This window comes from Thamnophis elegans, chromosome 1, assembly GCF_009769535.1.
Source record: "Thamnophis elegans isolate rThaEle1 chromosome 1, rThaEle1.pri, whole genome shotgun sequence".
Classification (NCBI taxonomy): Eukaryota; Metazoa; Chordata; class Lepidosauria; order Squamata; family Colubridae; genus Thamnophis; species Thamnophis elegans.
The window spans coordinates 38,853,853-38,879,227 of NC_045541.1; the positions used below are offsets into that span (position 1 = coordinate 38,853,853).

General features: G+C 37.7%; 1 protein-coding gene across 2 annotated transcripts in view; it reads right to left on the reverse strand.

Moving 5' to 3' along the window:
• MBD5 (methyl-CpG binding domain protein 5) overlaps window positions 1-25,375 on the reverse strand; it is a 153,813-nt gene that overhangs the window by 20,870 nt on the left and 107,568 nt on the right. Inside the window, exons 4-9 of one of the 2 annotated variants that reach the window (XM_032211578.1) lie at window positions 24,428-24,530; window positions 23,160-23,340; window positions 18,110-20,266; window positions 10,935-11,261; window positions 8,204-8,412; window positions 3,087-4,295 (exon numbers count right to left, since the gene is read on the reverse strand). In XM_032211578.1, coding sequence (XP_032067469.1) covers window positions 3,087-4,295; window positions 8,204-8,412; window positions 10,935-11,261; window positions 18,110-20,266; window positions 23,160-23,340; window positions 24,428-24,530 — 4,186 coding nt within the window. Of the gene's footprint in view, window positions 1-3,086; window positions 4,296-8,203; window positions 8,413-10,229; window positions 11,262-18,109; window positions 20,267-23,159; window positions 23,341-24,427; window positions 24,531-25,375 lie in introns of both variants that reach the window. The other variant, XM_032211569.1, reaches the window with a different exon arrangement.

Sequence of the window (25,375 nt, forward strand, 5' to 3'; positions counted from 1 at the left end):
ATTCGTGAAACAAATATTACACAATGAAAACTGGCTCAATATATCTTAGTAAAATATATTTTGTGGCTATGGAGTCAAAAGTAACAGGAAAATTTTTGGTGCATCTTTTTTCAAAATTCCATATAATAATGTTATGTGCAGAGGAAGATTTGCACTTACTTGGCTCATTATTTGTAATGTCATAATATAATTAATATAATGACTTCTAACTAAATGTCAGAATTGTTACAATTTAGATTATTTATAATTACGATTTGGTACTGATCATAAGTGATCAACACATATAGGTAAACTTGTTTTTTTTCCCATTCCTGGACAACATGAAATTCAGTTTACCATTTTCTCCTTACAACATAAAAAAACTTTATTTACTTAAATCACCTTCAGCTTACATTTCTGTTGGAAAATTATTGTAGAAGGTGTGGTAGAATCTGGGGGCAGAGTTGCAAGATGGATCAACCTAGAATCTTATGTAGCCATAAGCAAACGAAGACCATCACCCTTGAATTCTGTTGACTGTTATATAATCCCAAGCAGATGCTAATAGCTATTTGAGAAAATTAATATCAGATACGAAAGATCAGCTTCACATGTAAAGGTCCAATTAAACTGATTTATTACTAATCATGCCTAAGCACAGGAATCTTCTCAACTCACTGTTAGCACCTACTTGGGGTTAGATAAGAGTCAATGGAATTCAAGGGAGATTGGACTTAATTTGCTTGCAGCTATGCCTGATTCCTCTTTTAACTCAGTTACCCTTTGATAATATGGGTGGTCAATCAATGTTATAAACAAACAAAAAACTCTGCCCACATGTTCTGCCACTCCTTCTTCTACAGTCATTTAGACTATCAGATTTCCCCCCGTTTTTGGAGAAATGATTGAATGCTTGTTGCCCTGAAAATGTTAATTTTTGATATCGTCTAACACTAAAAAGTTTTTTATTTGAATTTTTTTACATTAGTTGGTGAAATAAATAACGAAACAGAGCAAGATGGACAGAAATCAAGTATGTTGTATGTATCATGCAAAACCAGCAAATTGTTAGTACAAATTTCTATATAGATATTTCCTTTAAAATAGTTTTTATGCAATCTATTTTAACATTTAATACCTGTTAACCCTGAAGGCTTTAATTAAATTTGCTTAAACAAATGTTTAGGATACTTACATACTGAAAAGAATGCTGTCTTTAATAAATATTTAAGAAGTTTATATTACCACCAAATAGATTTATGATATAGGAGATCAACTCTGACTGCTCTTAGAAGGCCAGATCCTGAAGATGAAACTCAAATATTTTGGCCACCTAATGAGAAGCTAGGACTCACTGGATAGGAGCCTAATGCTGGGAACGACTGAGGGCAAAAGAAGAAGGGGACGACAGATAATGAGGTGGCTGGATGGGTCACCAAAGCAGTAGGCATGAGCTTAAATGGACTCCAGAGGATGGTACAGAACAGGAAGGCCTCGAGGAACATTATCCATGGAGTTGCGATGGGTCGGATATGACTTTGCAACTAACAACAACGAATAGATAAGTGGCCTCTAATAACCTCTTGTAATTCATAAACATTATATTTTCCAAATGGTGAGCCAGTTTAGTATGGTTTCTAATAAACTAGAAACTGGGAGACTGTGAATGCTAGTCCTCCTTAGACATGAAAGCTACCTGGATGGTTCTGGGTCAATTGAGCTGTCTCTCAAGCCATCATTCTTTCAGGGTTGTTGGGGAAAAATAGAAGGCAGGAACATTATGTATGCTACTTTGATATGTATAAAATAAAGGCTATGATGGTGATGATGATCATCATTACTGCAAATAAACCAGGATCACACATCTCCAAATGTTACAAGAACAGATGGAATTGAAATAGTAATGTGTTTGAAATCTGAATAGTGGTATTAATGTGTGTACATGAGCTGAGCAAGAACTGATATTGTGAAATGGCAAACAATGGAAAATACACCAGTAGTAGAAGAGAGCTTGTGAATTTAAGCTGGACACTGAATAATGAGTGGGGAATAATTTAAACCCTGGTAACATGTAATAAAGCACCTTCTGAAGTCTGGTCTCAACCCTCATTATCATAAGAATCACACTTTCTAATCTGTTTCATTAGACAATCTTGAGGGTTCTCAACTTCTAAAAGTAAAGTCTGCCCCTTGGTAAGAAGCACCAGGTCAGAGTAGAAATTCACAGGGTGTATATGTACAAACATTACAACCAGAGCAGAAATGATTTGCCTTGCAAAGACAGTTTTTGTCCTATTCTCTTTAGTGACCACAGAGCGTGTCTTGATCCAGCTTTAAACTGTTTAAGGGGGAAAATAATGGTATGGCTTTCTTGCTATTAACATTTTCGGAGTCTGCATCAAGAATTTAAAGTAGGGAATACTTTTTATTCTGCTTAGGATAGTTTGACTTATTTTATCTCAGCTTTAAAAGTTCATGGCTCCAGAGGGAGGCAAAATGCTGTTCCCCAAAAGGATGTATATCAGAGTTTGGGAGCAGTGCTGAAAAAGGTGCTATCCCCCTTGTCAGAAAAGCAGGTTTCCGACAGCAGGGGTATTTTGAAAATACCCTGCTGCTATCTGAAACAGACACAGGTTTCCAATAGGTAAGGCAATCCTTTCTGAAAATCCTGTTTTCCTGCAAACCTTTGCAACATTTACATTTATAATAATAAATGGAACAAAATCCTAAATATTTGCTTTAGACAAAGAAATAAAAATGACACCTAGACATTACGGAATATTCAAATTGCATCAAAATAGCATGACCTAATTTGAGTGTACAGAATGGAGCCTCATTTTTTTTTAATTTCAGTAGAATATATGTTAGTCTCCTATTTTACACATTTTTTAAAAGACAGTGCTGTGCCTAAGCTATTCTAAAGGCTGACAAGTGTTAATACAAAGCAATAATACCTTTTAAAAATTATAGACAACAGAAAGGCATGCAAATCAAAAAATGCAATCAATACCATTTCCCTCCCACCTTTAAAAAATGTTACTACAAATCTTGATCATGTCATACCTTTGTCAATATATAAATATAGGTATACATATGCATAAATGTACCTTCCCATCCTCAGTGGTTTGTTGACATGAGTTGCGAACATCATCTTCTCTCACTAATTTACCAGGCCAAGACGACAGTCCTTTAATTTGGCTCCAGACCAAGTCCCCAACGTTAAACGTCCTTGGTCTGTAATGTATCAACTCGTTTGAAGATGGGGAATCGGGATTCCTTAGGTCATCTTCGCTACTGATGCTTTTAGCATCTGAAGGACTAGGCACACACCCATTAATGCTTTTGGCATTAAAGTCTCCATTGTAATGGATGTAGTCTTTAATCAGAGAATTTTCAAAACTATTGGAGGAACTTGGAGACTGTTCATCCACGCCTAGGTCTTGCTTAGAAGGATTCAGCAGCTCTCCAAACCCTCTGCTCTGTTGAGGCCGGTTTCCATTTATGTGCGCACATCGTTCCACAGTGTTCTCGAGTCTCTCTTTAAAACTCATCATAGTTCTTTTGTAATTGCTATACCTGAAGTTCTCCTCCACCATCTTATCGCTGTGACAATTTCGTTGGGGTAATAATACTGGGTGTTGCTTGCCTTGGACTAATGGCAATGTGGAAATATTGTTGGACCTTTCGTGGCAAGGGCTACTGAGGATATGGGACGAATGATCTAAAACCTCCTCGCATTTCCATCGGTTCATCTCCCCTCCAGGGCTCTGCTCCCCTTCCCACTGTTTTTTTGGTGTGTTGCAACCTGTTGGTTTATAATATTCCAAACTATCCCCATCGCTGGAATTTTTAAGGTGTTCCGAATTCTTCAATAATCGTGCCCCCCTTGCAATGTTCCTTGCTCTATCTTCATGGTCAGAAATGCCAATATTCCGTCCGTGTATTACTGCATTGACAGCACTGGAAAGATTTAATGGATCACCAATTGAGGCTGTAAAGGCACTCATGGCACTCAGAGCTGGAATAGGGCTCATTTGGGTGGTACTGTTAACCGCCGTGGTGATGACTACTTGCATCCCCTTGCCTGCAGCATCTACCACTGCTTTGTAGATGGCATCAACTGAACCATCACTCTGGGCAGCTAAACTGATGTCCTTTGCCTGTTGTCCTACAGATGGTTCTGTCCTTTGTTGTAAATTGCATACAGGATCTTGAAAAGGAGGAATTGCTGCACTGGAACTTTCAGGAACTGGTGGCATCCCTATTTGAGAGATAATTCTCTTGTTCAGAAAAGCGGTCTCTTCCTGCATTCTCACCTTTAAAAACAATAAGGAAAATAAAATTAGAGGCCGCCTTAAGACAAGGAAAGTTGCTAATAGTTAAAAAAGGGGCTAAAGCAATCCTGGGGTACTCATACCTTTCTCAAGTATGTATCTATGAAGGAAGAATACAATTAAAAGTAACATTAGGTTAGTGTGATTTATAATATTTACTAAAGTTTTCTTGCACTGTCCAACTTATATTGCAGGATATGTCTCCTAACTAAACAAGCATAATCCATCACTGGAGTTTTAAATTCGAATCTCAGCTAAATACCATTTTCTTGTTGCTTTCATTTGATATATGTCCTTCCCTATATCCTTTGGTTGATAAGCTCAAAGAAATTTGGAATATTCTTTTTCCTCTGAGAAAAATATACTTCTTGGGTTGGATGATATACTTTGAAAAATGTATACTTGGATTATGGGAAAACATTCATTTCAGAAATAAATCCATTTTGTATACATTTAATTCTCAAGACTGTGTAGTATAGTACTTCAGGAACAAATCAAAGCAGGCCTGTTGAGGAATACAGGAGCAGAAGCACAGCACTTCTTTGCAACTCTTTAAAGCAACTATGTCTTCCTAAAATTACAAAAAAAGATTCTTGTACTTCTACAGCTACCATGTAATCCCAGGGAGTGATGCTTTGTATACGCGGGGATTTCCCTCTTATTCCCTAATAACTTGTGTTCATAGCTTCCATATTTTATTACAATTTACAGTTGTGAACTCATCTTTATTTACATTTATTTATGAAGATTCTATTATTACACTTGACAACAAAGATTTTGCTTCCTGAATCCTTTTGGGTGTGTCTTATAGATTTTTGGCTGTTAATCACAAAAATAATCTGTAATTTAACTTATCACATACTGTTTAAATAAATCTTCTGTTGTTACACAATGGCAAGGTTCGGTACCTGTTGGTTATACTGAACTCATGAAAAATCCAGAACCAAAACCATGGAATTGGTTGTTGACGTACATCCAGTACACCAAGTGGAACACAAATATTTGTATTTTTATAGTATTTTATCTGCATTGTTTGTAGGTGTTGTATAGTTTTATCCTTTTAATATTGTAAGCTGCCTAGAGTTACTCTGTGATAAGAAGAGTGGGCAACAAATTTAATTAATAAATAACATTGGCAATCTAAAAGTAGTGGTTCTGCTGCTTGGAATGCATTTTGGATATATACCAAGTGTTGTTGCTACATATGCAAATGGACAGCTGTGTAAGAAAGTCACATTACATGAAAACGAAATGGCCACTCAGAAGGAATTTGATTCCCCGACAGAAAAACATGGCATATGAATCACTTGTTGACCTGACAAAGATATTGTCTCTGCTTCACAAAAAAACCTCTGACCAATGAAAAGTGTTGTGAAAGCAATGAACAAGAAAGGTGAAGGTTTTCAATGAGACTGATGTTTCCAATAATGACTGATGCCAAGATTAAAAATGTATTTTAGTTGCTCCACAGATCAGATACATTATCAATGACAAAAGGTTTGAGGGCTTGTAGTGGGGCCAGAGAAAAAATATTGAAAATTGTCTGAAAAGCATTGAAGGATGTTGTTGAACTTTTTTTTTTGGCAACTACAGGACACTAAACTCCATTCAGCTGGTCGATAAACTTCTTACAGCACACAGGACCATGAAGTGCAATGTGCCACTGAAGATTCATTTTCTGCATTCATACTTGGGCTTCTTTTCTGAAAAACTCAATGCAGTCAATGATGAACATGGTGAAAGGTTTCACCCAGGACATTGCCATAATGGAAAAAAAATGGTATCAGGGCAACTGGATTTCCACAATGCTGGTTGGATACTACAATAAAATGCATCGGACACTGCATACAAACAAAAATAATCAGCAAAACTCTCATTTGACCCATGCAATGTGTCAGAAACATTATGTGATTAAATACATTATACTTATTAAAAGTTAATGTAATAGTTCTACAGTCATTCTGAAATTATACTTGTGTTCAGTTCGTCTATCATAATCACCAGAATTTTTTCAGGAAGCAAAAAATTTTGGGGGAAAAAAAGGCTGTCCAGTATTATTAATACCAACTGCACTCTTTCAGCTGTGGTTTACATTTTTTCTTCAGTGATATAAAAATATGTGGCCTCAAACAAAAATTTCAGAATTATTTCTTTTCAACCCAAAGCTTTCTTTTGAATATTTTAGCATTTGTTTGTCAGCTGAACTTATGTGTCTGCTGAACATGTGTGTGTGTGTGTGTGTGTGTGTATTTTTGTTTGCATGTGTACGGAGGGAGGGAGGGAGGGAGGGAGGGAGAGAGAGAGAGAGAGAGAACAACAGAATAAGATGGAAGCTTTTTTCTGCTGTCAAGAATCTATTTATGTGTTCATTAACATTATTTATAAATTGCCTTTTACTGTTGTTATCAAAAAAGAGAGTGTTAAAAAAAGAAAACTGAACAAGCTAAATAAAAGTAGACTGCAGTGCCCAGTTTGAAAAGCTCTTATGTTTTTTAATAATATAAATTTTGGGACCATGGTTTTTGAGACTAGTCACAAGTTTCCACCAAGGGTGGGTTCCTGCCAGTTCTAACCTCTTCTATAGAAGAGGTTCCACAAATCTACAGTGCCGTTTAGAACCGGTTCCAGCCCGTCCGCACATCATCAAGATGAAGAGCGAGAGGAGGAATTCTGGGAGTTGAAATCCACAAGTCTTAAAGTTGCCAAGTTTGAACACCCCTGGTTTTTTTTTTTTCTAAAGGGTTAGGGGTGCAAGGGTCTTGTAACTTGACAGCTTTAAGACTTGCACACTTCAATGCCAGAGTTCCTGAGCCAACATGACTGGAGGAGGAATTCTGGGAGCTGAAGATCACAAGTCTTAAAGCTGTCAAGTTTGAACACCCCTGGGTTTTTTTTTCCCTAAAGGGTTAGGAGTGCAAGGGTCTTGTAACTTGACAGCTTTAAGACTTGCCTGCTTCAAAGGCCAGAGTTTCTGAGCCAACATTTTGGTTGCTAAGCAAGAGCGTTGTTAAGTGAGTTTCACCACATTTTACAAGTTGGCTACGCCCACCCAGTCACAAGGCTGCCAAGCCACTCCCACTCGGTTGCCAAGCCATTCCCACCTGGTCACATGGCTGGCAAGCCACTCCCACAAAGCAGGCCACACCTACAGAAGAGGTTCTAAAAAATTTTGAAACCCACCACTGATTTCCACTATCCTTAAAGAAATTTAGGAGTTCCTTCCAAAATATAAGTTCCAATTAGTTAGAGTTTAAAACTTAAGCCTGGTACACTGAATTTAGCTCAGAAATATGTTGTTAATAAATAAACAATGACTAGTTTAGATGTATGCATAATTCATATATAAGGAAATAAAAGTGTTAAAAAGCAGCTGGGAATAAAAGTAGATGGAAAGCAATGATTTTTTGCAAACTAGTAAAATAATGTTATTCTATTCATCATGCTGAACAAAGCTTTTCTTGTCATTGTCTATATTAATTCTTTCCTAGGTTTTCAATTCAGCAATACTTTAATAAAAGAATACAAATCATGTGTAAAACTGGCTTAATTTTTCAACTCAGAGGATGATAATATCTGAATGAGCAAGATTTCTGTAAACATGCATTTACAACTCTCGCACTGAAATATAATGATTATATTACTAGGTTTCCAGATTTATTCAATTTCAGTTCTCCATTTTAAAAAAAAACACCAATGACATTGCTTTCACCTTAACGTCTGAAAGAGATATGCTCACACTCAAACATTGTTAGAACCATGCATAGTTTTGACATGATAAAATGGAATCCATAGATTTGTTTTATGATAAAATCCCCATAAATATTAAAGTGTAATAATAGTTTTTTGTGTTATTCTTTTCATGGATCCCTGAGAAACAAGCCAATTTCTACCTGAAAATTCTGGAACAGACAAGCCATAGGATTTGGGTTGTTAGGAGGTCCAGGAACGGGAAGCTGCCCTTGGAAGCCTTGGAGATTCTGATAACCTTGGAGAAGCTGCTGTTGCTGATTTGATGGAAACATCTGATTGTTGTTGAACAATGACTGTAGATGAGTGAGCTGATGGTTATTAAGAGTAGTGTTTATCGAGGACACATCACCTGCAATTCCAAACACATGAATATTTAATTCAGTAATTCTCCCTAGAATAAGCATACTGTATGTGTTGTCCAAGCCATGTTTTTTTTCCATTTAGCAGCAAAGAAACAGAATGAAATATTTTTCCTTGCAGCTTTTTATTGGACTTTGGTAGTTATAGAATTTTCTTCTTCCTATTACAGCCACCTGACATCTGTCAACTATAAATTCTAACTCAAGTTTCTCCTTTCCATGAATTTATTTATAGCAACATATAAGCTTGCTAAGCATAATGTGGTTTTTTGGGGGGTATTTTTGGCTTAGTGTGATGTTTGAAGCCATCCAGTGTAGTTTAAATGTTTTGTGCAAAGGCGGTACTAGAGCTTGTTCAAGCTAAACATTATCCTTACCCATTTTCTGCGAACTGTGAAAATGTAATACATCTAACACTATCTAATTTATGAAACTTGTTCACAAATTCATTAAGAAATCTGTTCCTTTAATTGCTAATAACTTTCATAATATTTTAAAAAACATATTCCACAATATGAACTTATAGTTCTCTCTTTATAAATAAACTTTTATATATGTGTGTATCTATATCTATATAGCCACATCTATTATATCTATACATCTATTTTAATACTTCTTTGAGTTTGCTAAAATCATGAAAAATAGCCTACAAAAGCCAGAGGTTTAATTTACATATATATTTAACACATACATATTTAAGCTGGATTGAAAGCTTTTACAAAACAGAACTGGCTTTGCAAGAGATATGAAGGGCGGAACGGAAGGACTTGGAATTGTAGCATAATAAGATTGCAGAATGAAAGACTATACAGATTATAGTTAATATAAATAGTCTGCTATTTATATTTGCTGAAACCAATTCATTTTTATGAGTTATTAGTAAGTTAGATCTGTAAGATGAGTTATTAGTAAGTTAGATTACTGAAATGCTGCTTTATCTAACTTTTCCTATGGTTTATTTATGAAATCCAACAGCTCAACATGCACAGACACAAAATATTCAGGAATATTCCTAAAGGAAATTCAAGAATTTGGCAAGATTCTTAGCCAGGTTCATACAATTAAATTTTCCATTGTATAATTGTATTCTAATAAATGTGAAAATCCTTATATACAAATCATGTCCCTGAATTCATTGGAAGAGTATAATACTCTCCCAGAGTTATAATATAAAGTTAAATGTTTACTGAGACATACATTCTACTGAATGTATACATGACTGCAGCCTTAAATATGTGAATTGGAAATCAGATTATTTAGAAGCTGGTAGTTTCTACGCTATATAAAAAATGAAAACCCCCAAAGCATGACAGCATGAACATAAGCTGAAAGGTAGCCTGTTACCTTGAATCTGGTCTGCTTTATATATTGCTGCAATGGAATTTAGGGATTAGCTACATTGGCATATTTTAAATTCTATGGACATGGAATTTTTTTTTTCATCCATTGCACAGCTACTCATACAACCCTGTGATGCCTTGGATATTTTAAATAAAATGCTGCATCCCAAAGAAGCAACTGTGCAGTATGAATTTTGAAAAAACAATTAAATAAAATCCATTCCAATTGGCTGACTGAATTGAGACAACATCAGACTTTCTAAACTGCTATTTAACATTTGTTCTAAATTTTATTTGTGCTCTTTCACTGGAATGGTCAAACAGATTCAACATGGCATAAACCTTTTAGGAAAAAAAAACCTGCAATGAAATGGAATTTTTGTTTCTCCTTAAAAAAGTAGAAAATAGAAGCTCCCCCACCACCACCGCTTTTTCTTTTCAAAATCTATGAAAATATTTTAACTTACCAAGTAGACCTGTCCCCAGTAGAGGGTTAAGTAGCTGTGGCACCACAGAGTTATTGTTGAGTTTAGCTGGACCAGATGTATTCCCAGCATTATTAGATATGCTCAGCAATGTTTCTGCCATTGACATCACTGCTGTCCCACCAAGGGTTGAGACAGACAGTGCTGCCACTGCTGATGATGTAGTGGCTGTGCCAGTGGTAGCCTGGGAGGAGATTGCTATGGAAACCTCTGGATGGTTAGCAGTGCTGCCCGATGTAGAGTTCAGAACACCTCCCAACAGCTGGGGATTCAAGGTCATGAATCCTGAGGCCCCAGTGACAGCTGGGAGGAGCAGGGGATTTGAAGCAGTGTCTGTGCTTGAAAAGCTTGGGAAAGAGTTTCCCAGGGGGTTGGTTAACAGGGTCTCAGCTCTGTTGGTATCTGACTGACTGCTAAGCAATTGATCTGGTAGTGGGGCTGTCATCTGTGTTACTGAGGGCACAGTACCGTTTTGCTGTTGCTGTAACAGATCTGAGATGGACAGATTGAAAGATGCTAAAGGGAACATGGCAGATGTTTGGGCTTGGTTCTGAAGAAGAGCTGCTAGCAGCTGAACATGGACAGGTTGCAGCACCTGCCCATCCACTTCACCGGAGAGCAAAGCTAAAGCGGCATTTACATTTGGGTTGAGAAAACCTAAAGGATTGAGGTTGACCTCAGACTTGCCTTCTCCTGTTGAAGGCTGAAGTATATTTAATAGATTCTGGTTTAGGAGATGTTGCTGATTGACTGGCAAAGAGATAGGTAGCGAACTAAAGAGGTTAGGATTCAAAGAGTGCGGAAGACTGTTGCTTGAAGCGCTGTTCTGTGGAAAATGCAGTGTGTGCTCAGGACCAACAAAAGGAAAGTCATTCCCAAGAGGGAGTTGGCTATGTAGTGGTGTTCCAGCTGCAGTTGTGACAATGACACCATCTTGAAGAACAGATGTTGTCTTGGTGATGCCAGGTTGACAGGTACCAGCCACAGCTGTGGATGATGGTGGACCTGTCCTTCCTGAAATTTGAAAATAAATATTAAAATCACTTTAGGAGTTTAGTCATATTTAGGCCTCTAACCGTAATCTAACAGTGGCAAAAATCTGCCACAGTTACAGGAAACAATGAAGCAACGGCAAGCAAAAATTAATTGTGTTAAAGCATGCTGAAGTGCCATATCTTTTAAAAAGTCACAAGATAGCATACTTGGTAGGAAAACATACAACAAAGACGTGCTGGATTACAATTCCCAAACAGCATAGCCAAGGATAGGTATCATCAAATTCATCCAAAACATTCCTTATGTCTAGTTTAATGAAAAGAAGGATTAAGGGAGACATGACAGCAGTGTTCCAATATTGCAGGGGCTGCCACAAAGAAGAGGGAGTCAAACTATTCTCCAAGGCACCTGAGGGTAGAACCAGAAGCAATGGGTGGAAACTAATCAAGGAGAGAAGCAACTTAGAACTAAGGAGAAAGTTCCTGACAGTTAGAACAATTAATCAGTGGAACAACTTCGAGAAGTTGTGAATGCTCCAACACTGGAAATTTTTAAGAAGATGTTGGATAACCATTTGTCTGAAGTGGTGTAGGGTGTCCTGCCTAAGCAGAGGATTGGACTAGAAGACTTCCAAGGTCCCTTCTAACTTATTCTATTCTATTTAAGGAATACTAGCATATCTATTTCTGCTCTATGGATTTAGCTGTACTACTCAGACGACCAGAGACTATCTCATACTAATTCAAGATAACACTAAACAGGGGTTCTTGATCAATGCTAAAGAATAACAAGTACCAGTACTTTTTGTTTTTACAAAATACTCCCAATACTTAAAGTATTTACCTAATTACTAATACAGTTCTAAGAAACAATACATAAGAAATAATTTTCATTAATTTGCTTAAAACTAAGGATCTATCCCATTTGTTTGCTGGGGGGCAAGCACTAAGGTCTGTACTAGAAGATGCATTTAAATACTAATGATAAAAAGAATATGAAAAGATAAGAGGGGAAGGTTAGAGCCCAGAGCAAATGAATTCTTCTTTCAAGACTGCCACCATGTGGTTTTATCCATCTAGAATATAATGAGGACTGCGTATCACTTAGGTCAAACCTTTAAAGATGTAAATGCTTCCAAGATTATCAGGAAAAAAGAGTAAGAAGAACACAGGTCAATTTTCTCTGCTCTAGCAGATCTTCTAAAAATCCCACCTAAGTTAATTCAGTGCAGAATTTTTAAAAATTATAATTGCATTAATAGACCATTCTTCTTTTTGTAAGCTCAAAGCACTGCAAATGGTTTTATCCCAGTTTTGAAATTTTCATAATTTTGCAACGTTGATGAGACTGAGATGTAATCCCCTTTGAGTTCTGTATTTAAACATCACTTTAAACTACAACATATTACACAAATACTGCAAAAACATACTTAATCTTATTAATACACCATTGCCAACAGCCCATATAGCTATTTAGTATATTACATTTATTTTGAAAATATTGGAGCATTAAATAATACCGATGATATCAATAAAAGTTCTATGCCAAAAATCAGCATCAAGAAAATTTGATAATGTAAATTGTAAAATAGTCTCTTGAGTGGGCTCGCTGCTTAATGACTATATAGTCACAACATATAGTTTTCAAAGCAGCAACCTGGAAGTGTTGTCTCTAGTCTCAGACAGACAAGCACATAGAGATAGAATCAATAGATTTATATAAATATTGACTGCTTTTATTTTTGTACAACTCATTGTAAGCTTTGGAAAGGTAATGTAAAATCAGAGTCCGATAGCATCTTTTCTGATTAATAAATTTTATTCAAAGCCAAGTTTTGTGCATGCACATCTCTCAAAGTAAACTGCAACTTATAAGAGTTTAAGGTAAAGGAAAATGTGCTAGTTGTTCCCAACTATAGGGGGCGGTGCTCATCCCCGTTTCAAAGTCGAAGAGCCAGCGCTGTCTGAAGACATCTCTGTGATTATGTGGCCAGCATGACTAAACGCTGAAGGCGCACAGAGCACTGTTACCTTCCCACCAAAGGTGATTCCTATTTTTCTACTTGCATTTTTACATGTTTTCGAACTGCTAGGTTGGCAGAAGCTGGGACAAGTAACGGGAGCTCACTCCGTTATGCGGCGTTAGGAATTTGAACTGCCGATCTTTCTGATCAACAAGCTCAGCGCCTTAGCCACTGAGTCACTGTGTCCATTTTTAAGAGTTTATCTTTTTATTTATTTATTATTTATTTGTCTTGTATGCTGCCCACTCCCGGAGGACTGTATTAAATTTGTTAGTCAGCAAGGATGCTACCAAATTCTTGAATTCTGACTACTATAGGCTAATATGGTTTTTCTTCCTACAATGGAAATTAAGCATTGTTTGCTGTGAAAAGTGAATCCAGACCTAATAAAAATGGTTTTGAAAGGAAATTATTTGTATTAACATAGTTTGCTCTAAATGAAAATATAAAAATGGAGGTTAATTTTGTGTCAGCAGTGTATTGTTTTATTTGCTAATAAAAATTGGCAAACTGCTGAGTGAAGAAAGCACCCATCAGTTTTATGCTATTCCACAATTTTTGGAAAATAGCTATGGAAAAATGAAGCCAAAGTCAGACAAAATTTAATTCTCTGCACAAATCAAATTCCAACTGGAGAGAGGACTATTACTGAAAAATTAAATCAAATTAATCCAAAAAAGAAAAAAGATTTTAAAAACTAGCATGGTTGATACTTTTTGGGGAAAGGTGAAGGAAACTAACAATCTGACATATCCTGGCCTTCAGGAAGGCTGTTAAAACCTGGCTGTTCCGGCAGGCCTGGGGCTGTTGACCTTATTGAAAGGTCCAGCCCCGACTAGAACGAATATGTGTTGTGAATTTTAAATTACATTTTATTTTTATTTTTTTCCTTTCTCTTTTTTTTTCTTCGCTTTGTAAGCTGCCCAGAGTCCTGCGGGATTGGGCGGCCTATAAATTTAATAAATAAATAAATAAATAATAAATATCCCTGCACAGACTATGTGGAATAGGAAAAGACAGTGTGAAAGTCTTATCAAATGCATTTCCACTCAATGCTGATATCCCGATCAAAATCTCAACAGGAAAGATACATCTGAACTTTACTATTATTTTCCAATTTCCAAATCTGCAAAAAGGAACACTTTCTTAAAGCAGTTTAAACGGCTTAATAAAAGGGATTTACATAATTGGTGAAGCTGGCTAGTAACAGTTTCCATACTTTTCAAAATTTCTACTCAGATAAACTGTAATTTCCAAACACATTTCAGATTAGATTTCTTAAAATGGACCAGTACCTGAAATAAACTAATACTTTTGGTCAGGTACCTGCATCTGTTCATAAAAAAGGGTTGTAAAGAGTGAAATTATATTACCAAATAAGGATAATAGAAAATTATTAACTTGTTGATATTTATTTTATACTAAAACTGTTTTATAAACCTTTCTTATTGACTATTGCTCAAGATGCCTTTCAAAAAAATCACACGTTTTCCCGAAAATAAGACAGGGTCTTATTTTCTTTTGACCCCCCTGAAGTAAGTGTTTGGCCTTATTTTCGGGGAGATCTTATTACTTTTGAGGTGCAGGAGTTTGCGAGCGTGGTCGCCTCATGACTGCTGCTGTGTTGCAATATTTTCAGGGAGGGCTTATTTTGGGGGATGGCTTATTTTAGCATATGCGCTCAAAAGCTCGATGGGGCTTATTACTTGGGGAGGTCTTATTTTCAGGGAAACAGGGAAGTTGCAGAAAATGAGTCACATTTTTATGTAAAACGACTAAGAAAGCATCTAGCAATGTGAATTTAATTCTTTAAACTCAATTCTCCTATTGGTATGCAATGACTCCATGGGTATAGCCATCCCCAAGGAAACATCTTCTTCTTCTAAGCTGAATGTAATCAGTAAACTAGCAATGCTTTGCTTGTGGGAGATGTGGAAGAAACTCCTGATTGGTGTCTTGAGAAGAATCAATATTTTCTTCAGCTCCCAGATTTTCCTGTTGGTCTTGTGTATAGTATAATAATTCATGGTCTCCTGCTTTCTAACCTGGTGACTTAACCATTACACCAAATTAGCTTATCTCTTGATTTTCAACAAAGGTTCTTTTATATAGGTTATGAAAAGGTTATTAAATAATTACAGGACTGATAATTTTAAACCTGTTATGAAATCAATGCTATTTTAAGACCATCAGAAGATAACTGACTGAGCTGGCTAGAAGAATGGTCAATGCCTTCTTCAAGTCCTTATCAAGCCTCCAAGTGCATCTGTAAAAATGCCACTAACTGAAGAAATCTCTTGTTATTATGGAACTAAATAATTTCTAATCGGCTCAAGTATTTCATTTCTTATGTGACAAAGTTCAGCTAATTATGCCAGTGCAAATTGGCTACCCAAAGCATACATTCTGAATTTGAAAAACATAAAATTAGTATCAATATCCCATGAACATTTTTTCTGCTTCTTAGTACTGAACTGCTATGTTGACATAGAAGATCCGTGGAAAGATAATACAGATATTTCTCTGGTAATATAAAAGCTAGCTTACATAGAGTTGACTGTACATCTAAAAATTTCAAAGTGCATAAACATTTGCATTACGCATGGAACATAAAGTAGTATGCTGCAAGGATGAATATCTATCCTATCCAAAAACAGCCTATGTAAAGCTTTCTGAAACATAATGTTTATTTAAATCAGGGAATATTTGTATTTTGGGTTTAAGACAACACCTCAAGAAATCCAGAGGGGTGGGGGAATACTGTTTAGGAAGTTGCCGGTTCCTCTGATATATAAGTTGCTATTACAATGGCTAGTAACTAAAAAGCTAATAAACATTCCTTATCTGGAAGCAAAAGATTAAGAATTAATATGACTATGCAGAGCTGCACAACAACTGAAATTTATTAACTATATATTTCAATTTCATTTTATATTTACATTTATTCAAATTGACATATATTTTGTTACTCTATGGATATATTTGGTACATTGTCTTCCTCCCAAATATGAATGTATTTGAAAAAAATGGATACCAATGAAAAAAACAAGCAATATTTCCAATCCATAAATATATGTAGATGTTTAGAAAGAAATAAAATCCATTATAAATTCTAATTACACTGACCACACAATGTTGACTCATACTTAAATTGTATCCCAGGTCCAAGTTACCATATTTTTCGGACTATAAAGCGCACCGAAGTATAAGGCGCACCAAGATTTTGAAGAGGTAAGTTTTTTAAAAAACATTTTTTGCCCTCCCTGGCCTCCAGGAACACTCTGCAGGCATCCCAAACCCTCTGCATGCCCCGGTTTTTGTGAAAAACGGAGCATGCAAAGAGTTTGGGAGGGCTGCAACGTGCTCCTGGAGGCCGGGGAGAGCAAAAATGTGACACATGGGGGCTTTGGGAGGTGAAAAATGGGCCAGTTTTTCACAAAAACGATGCAGAGAGTTTGGGAGTCCTATAGAGTCCTCCTGGGGGCCGTGGAGGGCAAAAACACCGTTTTTGTAAAAAAACGTGCCCATTTCACTCAGTTTTGCTCTCCTCAGTCCCCAGGAGCACCTTATAGACCTCCCAAACCCTCTGCTCATCCATTTTTGCAAAAAGCAAGATGCACGGGGTGGGGTTTTGGAAAGTCAAAAATGGCTGCATTCAGTGTATAATACGCACCCAGATTTTAACCCTCTTTCTGGGGAAATCCGAGGCTGGTAAACGACTGTCCTAATTGAATTTCCAAGCTAAATTTGGACCCTTAAAAAAAACCCCTCCTCTGGGATTTCAGGTTCTGCAGCACATATGTGGGGATCTCTGCAAAAGGATTCTCTTTGGTTCACAGTTTGGAAACTTGGTCTGTGCCTGGATGGGGTGGAGGAGGATGGGATCAATCCTGGGCCCCAAATATCTTGCTAATTGTCGCAAGTTAGCAAGTTAATGTTTTTTTTTTGGACAAAGAAATGTTTGTGCTTTCTTCTTAAGATTTCTCTTCTACTTGAGTGACCATGTCATCCTGCTAGGATTGGCCTGCCCCACCCATGCCACCAGAGGAGGCATGCTGTGGGCCCCATTGGTCAAGGTACTCCGGTTGGCGAGGTCCAGTCTGCCATTGTGCCTGCCTTCTGGAACATCTTATCCCCTGAAGAGAGGTCAACTCCAACTCTTCTGACCTTCCAGGAGACCTTAATGTTGTGGGTGATTAATGGCAGATTCCCACCTTCTTCCCCTCTCAACATATTCCCCCCCCCCAATCTTTTTTAGCTAGGTTGATTTTACAGTATTGCATTTATATTATTATGTATAATAATTTATTATGTAAGGGACGTGGTGGCTCAGTGGCTATCTTGTCGATCAGAAACACCGCCAGTTCGAATCTCTAGAGCCACATAACGGAGTGAGCTCCTGTTACTTGTCCCAGCTTCTGCCAACCTAGCAGTTCGAAAGCATGTAAAAATGCAAGTAGAAAAATAGGAACCACCTTTGGTGGGAAGGTAACAGCGTTCTGTGTGTCTTTGGCATTTAGTCATGCCAGCCATATGAGACATCTTCGGACAGCGCTGGCTCTTCAGTTTTGAAACGGACCCCCCCTATAGTCGGGAACGACTAGCACATATGTGCGAGGGGAACATTTATCTTTATCTTATTTATATTATTATAAATTATACAGTTTTACCTTTTAATATTGTAAGCCACCCAGATTTATCATGTGGCAAGATGGGTAGCTAATAATACATTTTACAAAGAAACAAAACAGACACAATACAGTAGATTAAAAGACAAGGAATAAAAGACAAGCCATACATTTAAAACAAAACAAATCCAGACCTTTTCTAAAGGGCAACATACCTGATTCAGGACTGGTTTGATTGCAGCTGTTCACAATGCTGTTTGGTATCACTTTAGTGGAAGGTGCTTGGATTCGTGGATGAGCTGGATTCAGATGTAATGAATTTCCTAAAGTCATTCCCGACTGATTGAGCACCCCACAGTTTCCAGTAGGCTGCATCTGATTTATTAAGCCTGCAAGATGGTTATTTGGGCCAGGACTAGTGCAATGGCCAAAATTAGTGTTTGAATTCAGGCAGTGCATACTTTCCCCTCTCAAAGGTAAATCCTGTGCCAGTGAATTCGGAAGAGTGCTCGAGGTCATAGTAGTATCTGCAAAATGTAGTTGGTTCGCAGAGCAAGGCAAAACAGTATTTGAGCTCCCACAACTAGAAATACTATTGCTGCTCATATGAGAGCTTTGGCAGCTCATGGACTGAAGTAGCTGAGACATCGATGTGATGGGAAATGAACCCTGGTTCTGCTTTCTTATCAAATCAGGCCCAGATTTTGGAACGCCAACTGAGCTGTCCAACTGAGACTGCCTAAGCAAACTCAACACTGTAGTGGTTGGGGGTTTCCTTTTCCTCAAAGGATCTTTTTGTTGAGACATAAGTTTATCTCGTAGTGCTGCTCGACCACTCTGCCCTTCATTTGTTGGTAGAAGCACATTGGCAGTCGGTGGAAACATGGGGTTTAAAGTGCTATGTCCATCATTGCTGCTATTGCTGGCAACTATTCCAGGATTGCTACTGCTGTTATTGTTATTGTTACCAGCAAGTTTATTTTGATTTGCTAGCTGTGCTTTGGCTGCTGCTGAGAGTAAACTACTAGCTGGAAAAGAGGCAGCATTGTGCTGATTCAAGATCTGATTTAAAGGCATTCCCAGCAAGCCAGGTTGACTCTTCATGGACCCACTTCCAGTAGACGCAGGTGGAAAAGCTGCATTGCCCAAAGGGTTCAAAACATTACTCATTCCAGCAATCAGTGAGTTAGGAATGTCCTTATATTGGTGGAATCCATCTATCTTCATGGAAGGGCTTGATGGCATGGATGGTCTAGGAGATCCTATTGTTGATCTTGGTGACCGAGGGGGGACTTTAATATTAGTACAAGATGACTGTGGTCCTACTGGCATCATGAAATTTCCATGATCTGATGATGTGGAAGAAGAGCGTGATCTTTGGGGGGAAGCCTCAATCCTTCCAATTCCAGATCCCATCATATGAACCGGTGACGTTACTGGTGAGGGCGAGAGAGAAGTTGAAGCAGAGTGCTGAACTCTTTGCATGTGGCTACCATGGTTTGTGTGACCAGGTTTTACAGTTGGCAAAGGGAGATTACTTGGTAAAGGAACAACAGCTGGAGGCATGCTTACATTCATCACAGGTACCTGAGTGTGGACATTTGAATGGTAAGTACTTGGATTCATTATAACAGGATTTTGATTCATGGGCTTGCTGGGAATGGGGTCAAGAATGCCAAGTGGATCCTTCTCTGATGTTAATGGCTTTTTCTGAAGTATACATGAAGAAGGTGGTGGTGGTGGCGGGGGCGGCGGTAGGGGTGGTGGGCCTTGAGGTGGTTTGTGGTGAAACACTGCTCGCGACATTTCCATATTAGCTGAAAAATTACACATGGGTTTTTTCATTACTGGACTTTTGGTGGTCAGAGTTGGAGAAAGAGGTATATTAGTTCTTCCAGCCATTGCACAAGATGACTGCACAGGAGAACCATGTAACATAACAGAGGGTGGGGAGAGAGGGGTCCTGTTCATGTGAACAGGGCTAGAATTGGGTGCTCCATGAAAATTGGAATTATTCCTTGTGAAAACATCTGGACTTCCAAGTGGATCTGTCCTAGGTGAGATTGAACCATCTCCATATATTTGTGATCCCGATGACGCTGGACTAGGCATTCCTCCATGACTGCCACGATATGGCGACTTCTGCCCGTGTTCATTATTGCCCAATCTCTGTCTAGGATAGACAGAATGAAGTTCTTGTTGGCTTGCAGTCATCTCTTGCACATATAACCTACCCATGGCATTTGAGGCTCCCATCATCAACTTGAAAGGAGTTTTACATTCTGGCATCACAGAATTAGTTATTCCTTCATGTGATTTATTCCTCATTGATCTTGGAGTTGCTGCTCGTGAAGGTACTATTGGACTTATGCCTGATTTTTTAAAAAAACACGAAAATTATTATTTCACGTAAATCATGTAATAAAATTTAAATCACTTTAGCCAGTAATTTTGATAGACATTCATATACTGTATACTTTACGCCCTATTACAGTTTTTCCTATCCTACACTTGTCTAAATGTATGGTTTCAATCTTCAAAGTTCTGAGCAATGGCTATCCTGAAGCTCATCATTTTTTTGTCCTATGTCACTGCAGCAAACCGGAACACAAATTCAATCAATTGAAAATTCATCTCTGTAGCCCTATATGGTATCTACGGTAAACAATTGGAGCATTCAGTGTTGTAGGAACTAGGAAATACTACCAATTAATTAGATTTCTAGCTCTAACCAAAGTTAATTGTGTAATTCAGCTAGAAAAATCAAATAACTTCCCCTATCCAAGCTAATCTGCTCTGATGATTGAGAAAGACTTAGGACACGTCTTTTGAACTTAGACTGAGTTAAGAAACTGGGAGAAGCCGGGAAGGCGTGGCCAAAATGTCTAACTCAGTTATTGGGCAGACAGGCAGAAGTTAAACCCATGCTTTGGATTCTCCAAGCAGTGCACAGGAGAATTGGCTCTCTATGGATTCCACCAACACCTAAAATTGGTTTTCTTCACATACACTACAAATATTTGTATTCGACTGTCTACCTCTTGACATAGAATAGCAGTATGACTTGGGTCCCCCAATTCTTTACACTCCCCCATGGCACACTTGTCATAGTTGAAAGTCTCAAAGCACAGAAAGGCCTGCAATGATGCTCTTTCTCTCCATGTAGCTGTGACTGAGGAATGAAGAGCCCCTTCTCAGAATGGCCATGGCAAAACCCCTGTGACTGTGAGCTTATAAAACAACAACTTCTGTAATGCAGAGATATTCACATCCACTTCCTCCTTTTTCAGATAAGTATTCCAGGTATATGGGAATACTTTTATGTTATCTTGCTCCTTTTAAATATTAATCTTGCCACAACACATGTTATTGCCAGGTTCTATGCAGGTGCACTCGACATTTGCTGGATGCAACTTCTAGATCATTCTTAGCACCCAACCTTATAGCTTAGTTTCGATGTGCCTAAAGTTTGCCACTACACTTTATAGCCTAGCATACCAGTTTAGGAACTCTTAGTTTACTATATTTATGTTCAGGCTCATATATTTTACATATTTTTATATACTTTTCCTGCTCCTATGCACCTGTTCCTGACCATATTCCTTCCTTGAGCTTTATGTTGGTCTATGACCATAATAGTAATAGCAACAGCATTTAAACTTATATGCTGCTTCATAGTGCTTTACAACCCACTCTCTAAGTGGTTTACAGAGCCAGCATATTGCCATCAACAATCTGGGTCCTCATTTTACCGACCTTGGAAGGGTGGAAGGCTGGTCAACCTTGAGCCAGTGGGAATCGAACTGCCAAACTACGTGCACTTGGCAGTCAGCAGAATTAGGCTGCAGTACTGCATTCTAACCGGTGCGCCACCACGGCTCTAATAACGATTGATTTGATTTTTAGGCCTATGCATGCTTCAAATTATACTACAAAGATACTTTGAGATGCCAGAGGTGCAAATCTATCATCTGCCTGCAACTTTTTAAAACAAATCCATTTTTATTACCTTTCTTGCCACTTTCTGGCCTTTCCCAGTTGCTTATTCAAAGTCCCCTGAGTACGGTGCTCCTGGGACTCTAGAATGTTGCAACCATTGTAAATACATACCCATTGCTAAGTGCTCAAATTTTGATCACATGCTAATGGAATTATGTTGTGACCTGTCGGCCGCCAGCCCCTCCAGCAGCCAAATCAGATGAGAAGGGGGCATGGGAGTCAGGGTCAGCATCAAGGCAACCTGACAGCTCTGAGGGAGAAGAGGGAATGGAGATGGCAGAGAGGGAGAGAACCAGAAGTGGACCCTGGGGCATCTGTCAGCCCTCAGATGGAGAATCAACAACCCACAGGTCTGGAGGTGGCTGATGTGGAAGAGGAAGAACAGTAGGGTCGAGTGCCTGACATGTGGGTGCGCAGAAAGCAGAGGAGAGGAGAGCAGTGGAAATCTGTGGGCCGATCCTTGGGACAGAAGAGCCATCGCTGCTAGTGAAGCCTCACCCTAGCTCTGGGGATAAAAGGCAGAGGGCGGAGATGAATAGATGTGACAGACAACTATTCATCTCCCTGCTGGACAGACTTCCTAGCCTGTAATGAGAGGGAAACTTTTTGCCGAGGCTGCTGGCGTGCCTAATAAAGGAATCATTTATTTAACTTCAGAGGGTTTGTCGTGTTTGGAGAGCTGAGTCAGAACAAATTGCGGTGACCATGGTCATATGTATGAGGAGCAAATCAAGGTAACTTTTTTAAAGTTCTATTGTAACTTTGAATAATTGTTAAGGATTACCTGTATTCACAGAATGCTGATAGCATAACTATTTCCCAGGCATAGTACATCCCCAGAATTGCAGCATTTTGCCAAGATATGGGACTGTTGCACTGATTTACTTATCTAAATATTTTTACAGATGAAGCCTCTGTTTATCTAATACAATAGCTCAGGCTCATTCTAACAAAAACAACAATTTTTGCACCTTACAAAAAAGAATGATCTAAATAGCTTTCTTTAACTACAATGCTAGTGAGTGAACCATAGATAGACCTTTGCAAATTTAAAAGTAATGGATTAAGACAAGAGGCTCACATGGTTCAAAGTCTGGATAAATATCTCTCATAAACAGATGGACATGCCTATATAAAAAGAAGCACTCTCTTATTTTGTTATCAATAATTACCTTTATATATATATATTTTTAAAAGTCCTTTTTGCTTATGCAAATGACATGCCTATCAGATTTCTTTGTTCCTGTAATGAGAAAGAGAACTCACTTGTTCCACCTCCAGGACTAGTTAGAACCAATGAGGGATGTGGTGCTTCCATGCTTTTATGAAGGGTAGCCACAGCAATAATCTTCCGTTTATGGATGCATAGCTTAGTGACATCTTCATCTGCTTTAACATCTTCAGCTGTTCTTTGTGTTACAGCAACTCCAGGATCAAAATTAAATACCTTAAAATAATATTGGAATCATAATGTTACATAGCGGTCCTAATTAAGATCACCGATATAACAGAAACTTTCTCTATTGTTTTTTAAAACTGGTCCACCAAATAAAATATGCTATTTTTTTTTAAAGAGCTGCCCTTCTAGAGTACCCGGAGAGCCTCCTATAACTGATTATACGACTCATGAACGCTTTTTTATAGAACTTAGAGATCCTTTTGACTTAGGGCTGGAAAATCTGTGGGATGGTGCTCTGCTGTTTTAAGGATTCTTTCAATATTTTAAAGCCTCAATTCTCAGAATTCCCATCTAAGTTTGGCTGTTGAGAATTTTGAAAATTGAACTTCTTACATTTGGAAGTTGTCCAGATTGGAGAATTACAATAATTCTTCTACCCTCCAAAAAACTCAACTACACAACATACTAACAAAAACTAAATACTGACATGGTGACAAGGAAAACCTGGAAGAGTTGCACACTCTGGCTCATGGAAGAGGGGTGGGGAAGAGAAAGATGGGGAATTGTTGCCTACTTCTGATCCAGAAGGTTAAAGTAACTACAGGACCAATTCTCCACAAATTTTGCTGATTGACTGTTTAAATTGTAGCTTAAAAATTATTTCTTACTACAGGGTTTGGTTCTTCTATCATGGATCAGCAACTCTTTTCTCCTTCATCTAGTGTTTCTTGCAAACCATATTTCTAAATGTGGAAAAGAGTACATCTACTTATTTTTAAAGGAACTTTGGAACCGCTATACTGTAGAACTGCAACTAAGAAAACTGATCTGATCAAATATGTGCTTTGGTACATTATTCTAACTGGGCAATCATGTCATGTTGTTTTTTATGATATCCCATGCCTTACTCTCATTCCACCCATTCCTTCTCCTCCTAAATTAGTTTGTGTTCAATTTAAAAAACATTTCAATATTTAAATTATATTTGATTTATTTCCATCGTCAACATCTATCATCCTCAACTACGAAGGATAATTCCTTCTTATAATAGATAGGGAGATGTTAGTAATTAAAATCCAATACATTTCGAGCTATGTTAGTTTTTCATTTAGCATATTCAAATATCTAATTTTACCTTAGGAAGGATGAGAGGACATTCTAAACCACACTTGCATGTTCCATCAGTCAACAGGTATGTTTTAACCTGCTCCAAACAGGACAATAAAGACCCACTAGGACTGAAACAATAAAACAAGTAACAAATCTATGTGAATTAGTGTTAGAAACACCTTATGTTAACAGTTCAAATAGCAGTTTAGAAAACAACAACAGACAATATAATTTATCTAGAAGTCAAGATGAATATATTTTCCATTTAGAACAGTATTTTTAACATATTTTTCTCTGACCTTAATTTTGCAACAAGCATTCAAAGCTTGACATTTCAGTTCTTCTGAATACTGTGACTATTACTTGTTAACTTATAATGAATACTGTATGAATATGTTATTACATATTTAATACATAATTTGAATATGGGGTTATTGTTAAGCCACTAAATATTATTTTGACAATTGAGTGTTTTTGTGAATGTTGTGTCCCCCCCGCCCTCTTATTTTCTATTTCATTGTTTTTTGTCCTTGAATATTAAATGGTTTAGAGTTGTTTGGCAATCGGCTGGCCTCCAAATCTAATAAAATAAATAAATTTAATGTATAGATGTATTGTGGAACTATTGTTCAGTTAATTCAGACAGAGAATTAGGCCAATATTGGAATAATTTCTTTCTCCCTCCCTCTCTCTCTTCCTCCCACCCTCCCTCTCTCTCTCACACACACACCTTTCAAGCTTCTATATCACACCATTGTTTTTAACCAATATCACTAATCTACTGCAAGATCCCTTCAGCTAGGTCACAACTTTTTCAGAGGTAATAGACCTGCGGAAAAATGAAATGCAATTTGGATAGTAATGTAGTCTATAATATGTCATCTTTAGCCCATGGGCTGCATGCGGTCTCAGACGTTTGGTAGTGTGGCCTCATAGGATAATAAAATTTTTTAATAAAGGAAGTTTATTATTT